The 9,738-nt window shown below is 35.6% G+C and overlaps 1 protein-coding gene across 24 annotated transcripts in view; it reads right to left on the bottom strand.

Annotated features, from left to right (window-relative positions):
- The window catches only part of CPEB2 (cytoplasmic polyadenylation element binding protein 2), a 67,665-nt gene that overhangs the window by 3,333 nt on the left and 54,594 nt on the right, over positions 1-9,738 (bottom strand). For 19 of the 24 annotated variants that reach the window (XM_016951360.2, XM_016951362.2, XM_016951357.3 and 16 more), the window contains 4 exons: positions 8,259-8,377; positions 7,497-7,611; positions 4,545-4,726; positions 1-663 (listed from right to left, as the gene is read on the bottom strand). The exon at positions 1-663 is cut by the window's left edge and continues 3,333 nt beyond it. In XM_016951360.2, coding sequence (XP_016806849.2) covers positions 436-663; positions 4,545-4,726; positions 7,497-7,611; positions 8,259-8,377 — 644 coding nt within the window. In that variant the 3' untranslated portion in view covers positions 1-435. Of the gene's footprint in view, positions 664-986; positions 1,265-4,544; positions 4,727-7,496; positions 7,612-8,258; positions 8,378-9,738 lie in introns of all 24 variants that reach the window. The other 5 variants (XR_008547743.2, XR_008547744.2, XR_008547745.2 and 2 more) reach the window with 2 other exon arrangements.

The following is a 9,738-nucleotide window of genomic DNA, read 5'->3' as shown; positions in this document are numbered from 1 at the left end:
TAGCAGACATATTCCATCTTCACTATTATTTTGCTACCTTTGGTAAATTACTGGGGCAGATCTTGAAGTTAAAAACCCATGTTTAGAAATAAGTGCACGCTTCCCCCACTATATAGCAGCAGACTGTGTTGCCCCTACGCAAAACATTCTCATATCTAATTTTAACTTTACATATAAAAATAACTTGGAGAAAATACAAAAAAACATTTTATTTGAACATGAAAATATCACAAAAATTAGTAAGCCTGAGATGTAGGGTTTTGGTGAAAAACAAGAGGCTTGTAGTGTTTTGGCTGCTGATAAAGATGCATGTATTGATAGCTGGGGTGAAAAGCAGAAGAATGCACTTATTTCTTCTGCATGTCAGTATCTTCAGACACAGTAAGCCACATGCACCCTTTCTTTCCTTGTTAAACAGAGGCCAGTTTGCTATTCTTAGTTCCAGCGGAAGTGGATCTGACGTGGGCGATCAGCACCTTCCTTTACCAATGGCTTATGGAACTCACGTCCAGCACGAGAGTGGATATTTGCCCAACAAAACTCACAGTAATACTGCAGGCAAGTGACATTGGCACAAAAAAAGGGAGCAAATTTTCCACCACAGCGTGCGCCCTGGCATTCATCACACATCTGGTCATCTAGCACATATGGCTTTACCTCCACCTTGAAAAAAAAGAAAGTAAGTCTCATTAGGGTCTGCTTCAGAAATCAAATTCTGTAATAACTTAAAATGTTTCTACAGCAGAAAAAAAGGACCAGCATGAAAAGCTGAGGAAATGGGCAGTTTCTCAAGGAAGGAGCTTTACAATGTAGTAGGTTAAAACACTTTAAAAATCTATAAAAATCTGATTTGCAAAACATTCCACTCTCACCTTTCTTGAATAACATCTTTGAAACACCTGTGTGCTGGTATTTTCAGAGTTAGGGGAGATTATGAGTGAAAAACAAAAGAGATATCAAGTAGTCATGGAAGACAGTTTCCACACCTTTTCCCCTCATTCCAATATCACCTGTGAGATGGCAGAACCCGAACAGCCACTGATTAAGGCAGCGCTTCTCCACTGCAGGTGCGAGTCACGCTCTGCTTGGAAATAACTGGCACAGACAAGCCAGAACTGTGGAGAATCTTACAAAGGGCATGCCTAGACTTCTGTAAATTTGTAAGATATGAAGTACAAGTTCCGTTGTGAAGGTCTGACTTGGCAGAACACTTCAGACTGGAGTCAGCTCTGAATGATAAACTTCTCCACCTCAGTTTCCACATCTGTCAAGTGGGAATAACAGATCCTGTCTCAGGGTTGTGAGGCTTAAATTTGAATGTAAAAGCATAAGACAGTGCTCGGCACATGGTAAAATATTCTATAAATTAGTATTAGCTACTATTAGCTGCAATAGCCTTGCTTTCCTGCTTGTGATAACTTTATGAATGGAAGGTTTTTACTGTTGTTTGGCTGAAAAGTGCCAGACAGCATAACAGCTCAGCCGTTCCTTAGGAGACAACAGAACACTGAGTGTTCTGAAGGACTGGATTGACATAAAGTAAAGGTTGCCTATAGTAAAAAGTAATGACCCAACAGTTTGTATTCTGAATGTATTCTACTGAAATACTTGCATGAGTGCAGAAAATGAATATAAGGATATTTTCCGCAATATTATTTGTAAGAACAACAACAAACTAGAAACAACCTAAAAGTTGATTACAAGAACTGTAGGATGTTCATTTGATAGACAGGTAATGGAATTACATTGTTGTTTATATTTCATTGATTAGGATTAGGATAAATATATTTTATGTATATTCGACACTTCGCTTTTCTGAATTGCTTGTTTGTATCTTTTGCATATTTTCTTGCTGGAGTTTTGTTTTTTAAATTGATTTATGAGTTCTCTTTTGTCAGTTAAGAGTTTTTAACCTTTTTTCCAGTGGCTTTACAATCTTTAACACAAATTTTTAAAATTGTTATGCTTAATCTTTATCTCTCAACTTTTTCCTTTATGGGAACATTATTACGAACAAAGAATAAATTAAGGTAGCATGAGAGTTAACTGGATTTCATCTCACTGAATTATAAACTCCATGAACACTGGGACAGCACCCATTTGCTCAACATTCAGTTCCCAGTGCCTAGAAGAACATCTAGCACGAAGTAGAAATGCTATAAATATATGCATAAATGCAATACATTTACATATGTTTTCTGGGTTTCTTTCTCATGGTTATTTCTTTTTTTTTTAAATAAGATTTTAGACAGATTGAAACCAGGGTCTGTGATGTTTACTTCACTTCCATAATACCTGATAAAATGCCAGATGTTCAGGAGTTACCTTTTAATATAAAACTGTTGAATGAAAATTTCACAAATGCAATGATTTCAATTATTTGTATTTTTAAAATTCTAGATATTAGTTTTATGAAGCTAACCTAGTTTACTCAAAACCAGACTTTAAAGATGGAAAATTGAATTTCAAAACCTATTTTTCATTAATAATCTCTAATAATTAAACTCTTCTATATGCAAAATTAACACTACACTTCACCTAGTCTTATTTTCTAACATTTACTAGAAGTCACAGTGAATTATACTACTTATGAAATAACATACAAAAAAATATAATGAATTACACATCTGTGGTGACTGCTTTCCAGCTATCAGATAGGAACTAAACCACAGTATCCATGAGTCTAAAAAGTTAAGTGGAATAAACAATTTTCATTCCCGCCAAAGAAGTATCCCGTGTATCTTTGGGTTGGCAGTTATACACGTATATTTATTCAATTTTTATGGTTTAATAACCATATTCATATTGGAGAGATGAAAGGTATAAAGGTTAATGGTTTAATATTTCTTTGTATAAGCAATATTAGTGACTTGTAAAATGTTTAAGGCTCAAATTCTTTCAAATACAGTTCAAAATTACCTTTGTAGCACATATCTTAGAAAATAAGCTTTTCCCTCAGGTATTTCAATGCCTTTTTAAGAAGGCACATGTATCTCAATTCATCTGCTCTGCAACTGAGTTGCTCTTTAAGAGTCAATACTCTGCTCCAAATAATCGGTCCTTCACTATAATTTCAGAAACAAAGAGGTATGAGGTATGACACTGTAACAGTCTTTTTCTTCTGGTAGTGTATATTAAATACCATGATTATATACTATGTAAATAACGTCGTCTGTGACCTATCACCTCTCTGTTAGCGGTCTAAACCACTGCTGTACATTTGTGTCACTTCCGGAGCTTTATAACCAATTCAGCAGAACCTCAGGGGGTAGGACCCAAATGTCAAGATTTTTCTAAGTTCCCAGGTGAATAATGTACAGCAGAGGTTGAGAACCACAACACTACAGCAACTCTTAATGTTCAGACAAGTTCAGAAAAGTTATGTATGCGTGTCTTGTCAAAAGCAGAGCACCTCCTCTTAGTTTTTTTTTTTTTTGGCAACCTTTTAAGTAGCAATGCAAACAAACAAAAAAAACCTACTCTGCATTTGTGAACTGAACCTATGCTGCGTTTCTTTTCTAAATGAGACGGTTGGGTAATTACACTGAGGACTACTTCTAGCATGCATGGTCTAGTCAATCGGTATTAATTAATCAGCTTCCCTGTCCCCAAAATAGTCTTTTAATGTGCCAAACAGCCCCAGAAGAGGCTTGAAGAAACTGTTATATTGGGGAAGAGGAGTACCCACTCAAATTATATCTTCTATCTACTAATTCAGATATAAAAAATTCATTTACTCGCATATTCTTAATGTATTTCTGCTATACTATAATTATAAACATGATTATTTTATAATATATTTAGCTATGTATAGGAACTGTTCACAGATTTTGGCATAAAATAGATTTGTAAATGAATGCTAGTGTCTTTCCCTATTTTAGAAGGTAGTCAGTACTTGGAATTATTCAGTAGGGGTTTCAGTTATCATTCCTAGTACTCCTTAAAAGTTCTTATTGTGATGATTCAAGCAATGCTACTAAAAAAATTTTAAGTTTAGGTCAATTATTTTAGAGAAATATACACAATGCATTTTTATTTTAGATTTTGTGACAAATGAAAACAAACATTTAAATAACACTCTCCGTCAAGTTCTATTCTAAGTGCTTATATATATGTAAATTCATTTAATCCTCAAAATTACCGAGAAAGACATGTTATCATTGTTTTCTATTTTACAAGTGAGGAAAAAGAGGCATACAGAAGGTTAATTTGTAGAAATGGGGTTCAATCCCAGGCAGTCTGACTCCAATGTACAGGCTCTTAAAACAACCTCTGCCTCCATGGTTAGAATATTTGACCTTACTGGCTGATTAAAAAATTTTGACATGGCTGCACAATGATATTAATATTTTTATATTATACCTAAAGTTTAAAGTGTGTTCAGTAATTTTCCATTTCAAGGATATTTTTATATAATATCCTTTAAGGCTTAAAGAAGTATAAAAATTAAAGTGTTCAAATTATATTATTAACTCGTTAGGGTATGAGGCTTTGGATCGGCACCTTATGATAGGACATAAGTGATTTCCCAATATGCAACTTACACGTTTATCAATATCACCATGCTGAAGCTGAACAAATCGAGCACTAATGGCAGCAATATAGCTCTGCTGATTGGAGAAAGCAACTCGCCCAGCACCTTTTGGGTATTTTAGCTCAGGATCTGTATCAATTCCTGCATAACAAACTCCACCATACAGCCGGTCCATGATCATAGCAAGTTCCACTTCAAAAGGAAAAGAAGTTTACATCAAATGTGAGAGAACACAGTAATCAACAATTTTTAAGTACTTTTTGTAAAACGTAAAGGTCAATAGTATATTATCATTTGACCAGGAGTAGAATGGCAGATAAGAGGCTGTTGTTAAAAAAGGATGGGAATCAAGGATGCTTTTTTTAAACTATAAAGTGACTCACCACCATCACATCTACCTACTTACAGCACTAAACCCACTATATACTCTATCTTCTGTCCTATAGAGAAACAGTTCCATGCTCTTTCCTAAATCCAATCCTTTCACTTGCATACTAGATCCCATACACTCTCACTAAGGACACTGCTTCAGCAATTCTCCCCTTTCCCTTCTATATAATCAGTTTTCCCAAGTACACTATAATTTTCTTATCTTAAAAAAAAATCCCCATAACACTTTTTCTCCCTCTCAGCTACTGCTCCATTTCTCTGTTCCCCTTTATAACCAAATTTCTCAAAATCTGTTCCAGTATTCCCCCCAATTCCTCTCCTCCCTTTCTCTTTATTCAACTCTTTTTCTAACCAGACTATCACACCATGACTCCACTATAACTGTTCAAGCCAAGTCCAATGGTCAATCTATCTGTAAGTAGCACTGAACACAATTAATCCCTTCCTTCTCATTCAAATATTTTCTCCATCTGGCTTCTAGAATATATTATCCCACTAATTCTGCTCCTACCTCACTGATACATTTCTTCTGAGTCTTCCTTGATAGTTCATCCTAAACGCCTTAACTTTTAAATGTCAGAGTACCCTAACTTTCAATCCTTGCAACACTATCTACACTCCTGGCTTTGGTACCTTCATCCTGTATCATAGCTTTAAACACCATCTATATGTTTTTAAGCTCCTACATTTTTATCTCTAGTGTAGACCTCTCCCATGGATGCCGGACTTGTACATGCAACTGTCTATACAGGCACTGGCCACACTCAGTATATTAAAAATGGAACTCATAATCTTCCCCTATCCCATTAAACCTGCTCCAATGAGTTTCTGCTGACCCAGTTAGAAAGCAACAGAAAAGATGAAGTTGTCAAGATCTTTGGCTTCATTCTTTCTGTATTCTTCCCTTGCTCCATACTGAACATGCAATCCTGTAAACTTGATTTTAAAATGTATGTTGAGTCCAATTGCCTCACCTCCATCACTAACATCCTGATTCATGCTAACATCATTTTTCATCTGGTTCATGGCAATAACCTTATCTCTCTTTGCTTTTGGCCCTTGCCTTCCCAGCTTGTTTTTAAAACAGTATAAAGAGTGATTCTCTTAAAAAATACACCAGATACCACCATAAAAATACATAAAAAATATACTATACCATGGTTTAATTGAAATTTCTATTTGGGAGCTCTGAATGGTGCCATAAACTTGTGTTCAAAACCAAGAACACAATCTTCCCTCCCTATCTGCTCCTTCTCCAGTGTTCCTTCCATCTCAGTAAAAGGCATCACTATCCACCCAGTGGCTTATGACTGAAAGATGAGATTCAGTCTTTGTGTCTACCTCATAAATATCTGTCACCTCTGTTCAGTTGGCTTTCTCCACTGCTACCACTAATCCAAGCCACCATTGTCTATCTCCTGGATTGTAATAATAGGATGTTAAACTGGTCTGCCCGCATTTACTCTCACCCTGGCCCCCCCTCTCTGAATCATTAGCTAAAGTGAACTTTGAAAACTGCAAAGATAATGAAGTCTCTCTTTTGCTTAAAAACTCTTCAATGGTTTACCCTTGCTCTGAGGATAAATACCAAGTTAGTCTATTAGACTTGTATGATTTGACTCCTGTCTCGTGTCCCTTCCCTCACTCCTTGTATCCCAAGTCAGGCACTTTGGGCTTCTTTCAGTTCCTTCAAAGCACCCTGTTTCCCTCCACTCAAGACCTTTAAATAAGCTGTTCCCTTTCTGTGAAACACATTCCTCAGAACCCTACTACCACCCTGATCCTACTCCTTTTGCCCAGTCTTTATATGTCAGCTCAACTACAAATATCTTCAAGATATCAGACTTCAAATACCTTCAAGATATCAGATATCATATTTCCTTGCTACATGCTCTTCTGTTCCCTATAGTACTTTTGTAGAAGTCATCATATTCTATAAGTATTTCCATGTATGAATAGTTCTTTAACATATATCTCTGTGACTGGGGAGAGGATGTTCTCAGTGATGGAAATCACTAACACTCTACACGTGGTGCATAGCACCATCTAACATGTGCAAAGTGGGCATTTACATCTACAATTATATTCCTATGTGACATATTTTGGTAGGTTTTTGGTTCCTAGTTATTGATAAACAGAAGTTTATCATCATTCACTTATCTAAAGTGCTACTTTAATGATTAAAATATAGATAAAAGAGAAAAAAATCCCGTATTTCTTTTTCAGATATCAGAATCGATCTACACAAAATAAACAGACCCCAAATTCTCTTATCTCAGAGAGGTACACTTAGGAAATCGGAAGTATTTAGGTGGATTCTTATAGATTTGCTTTGAGTTAGCTACTGCACTAATATTGATAGATAAGTACCCAATTCTCCAGTTGGAGAGTTTCAAGAGAGGGCCTCAGAATTTGTTTCAAAATTCTGTAGTTAGCAGCAATTGGTGCATGCAGAATCTGCTCCTGCTCTGTCCAATAGTGTCATGTACACAATAGCTTCCAAACGTTTATTAAATTGACTAGGACATATTTAAATGATTTTTTTAAACAAAATTGTTAACATTCTACTTACCAGCCCTTAATGGCCTAGGAACACCTCCAACAAAAATTGTTTTTCGGGGATCCAAAGGCTGAGAACCATCCATTACAAAATCACTATCACTTAAATTCCAAGGACGTATTTGAACCTATGAAGAAAATTACATTAGGTCTTACTCCCTTGATGGCTTATGAGAATTTTCTGTTTGTTTGTTTTTGCCAGTTAATAGTGATTCTTTTATTGCTTAAAAATTTGTATAGTGGGATCTGGAAACAAATTATTTTTATAACTTTTGTTGATCTAGATACTATAAATCCGCAGTCTCTGACCTTTTTGGCACCAGGGACCAATTCTGAGGAAGACAGTTTTTCCAAGGATGGAGGTGGTGGAGGATGGTTTCGAGATCAAAGTGTTCCACCTCAGATCATCAGGCATTAGATTCTCACAAAGAACATGCAACCTAGATCACTTGCACGTGCAGTTCACAATAGGGTTCGCATTCCTATGAGAATAGAGTGCCATCTCTGATCTGACAGGAGGCGGAGCTCAGGCAGTAATGCTGGCTTGCCTGCCACTCATCTCCTGCTGTGTGGCCTGGTTCCTAAAAGATCATGGACCACCAGTACTGGTCCACTGCCCAGGGGTTGGGGACTCCTGCTATAAATTATCTGGATGTTTCAAAAACTAAAACTCAACATGGTAGTTTAATTGTTCTTTTATTAATTAACAATCACTTCAAAACAATTTTTGAAAAATTTGCATTTGTAGCCTGAAGTTCATGTGGTATTTACTTACTGGTTTGTCCTTGATAGTAGGGCTAGAAACACACAGATAGAGTTTTCCATCTTCTTCAATACAAGCATCAATTAGTGCCTGAACTGAGCTCTCTTCTTGAAAGAGAAGAAATGCATAGCCTGGAATAACCGTTAAAGATGAGGCAATATGTCAAGCCAAGTGATTTTACTCCAAATTTCAGTACTATTTAGAAAATACATGCTTTTGAAAAAAAAAACAAACTATCAAATAGGACGAAAAACCATTTACCTTCTACAAGAGAACACAATATCTTATGTAATACACATTAAAACAGATACTCAGTAAAGCAATTGGCTACTTTATATAGAACACTTGCTATCAGATACTGTATTAACTTACATGCATTAGTATTTGATTCTCAAAAGTCTATGAAATATTATTCCTGTTTTACAGAAGAAAAAAATCAAAGTACCACCAAAGTCAGTCTCATAGTAAATAGTTGGTTGAATAATTTCAAACCGAGGTCAGCCCCAAGGTCTCCCATGCACTTTCTAGTAGTGATACTACCTTCTTAAAGAGCTTGGCAGAATTAACCAGGTGAGTATATCTGGAGCTAGAGTTTGCTATAAATGCCCTCAGGTTAATCCAAGTTCTAGACTTTTAGACTGGAACACACTTGGAAAGGTCTAGGAAATCCCCTAAGCAGAGGAAACATTGCACAGTCTCATGAAAACTTCCCAATAATACTAAGAAAGCTACAGTAGGAAGGTTGGAATGAAACATGTTCCTTAATAAAACATGGGTCAGATGGATCAAAACTTTTAAATCAAGCCTCAACTTGGAAAGCAGTGGAATACATTTTTCAAACTGTCTGGAGACTAGACTTGTAAACAACCAATTGTCAATCTTTAATAAAAAATCATGTATCCAGCAGACAGAATAGACTACATTATAAAAAGAAGGCATCAAAATTTACACTGCAAGTTTACTATTATGTGATTATTCCCAGCAGGTGATAGCTATAAATGATCTATCCATTACCTTGGCAAGATTTCTATGCGAACAAACGTACGGCATTTTAATCTAGTCCCAGTATGAAGCAGACATCAGGCAAGCCATGTATGTCTGTTCCATCGTATAATGGGAAATGTAAGGTCATGTTTTACTGAAGTCAGAAAACTCAGCTTATTGTCAACCATAGCTTTATGCCACAAAAGTCTGATGTGACACTAAAGTACTTCATTTTAATAAAATAAAAATACCTGTTTGCATAAAAAATACCTGGAGCCATTTCACCTTATATAAATGATTTCACCCTATATAAATACAAACTTCCAAAGGTAAGATTACACAGGATTAAAAAACATGTCTTAGATTTTTTACACTGCTGGAAACAATTTAAATATTCTTGAAAATAATGAAGATTTTTTTAAGGCTTTAATTTTGATACAAAATAACAATCTGGAAACTACAAGTATTTTGTAATAATTAAAAGGATATAAGACCAATTTACTAAAAT

This window comes from Pan troglodytes, chromosome 3, assembly GCF_028858775.2.
Source record: "Pan troglodytes isolate AG18354 chromosome 3, NHGRI_mPanTro3-v2.0_pri, whole genome shotgun sequence".
Classification (NCBI taxonomy): domain Eukaryota; kingdom Metazoa; phylum Chordata; class Mammalia; order Primates; family Hominidae; genus Pan; species Pan troglodytes.
Note: the sequence above shows the minus strand (reverse complement) of the source record. Positions and strands in the feature narration are given on the sequence as shown.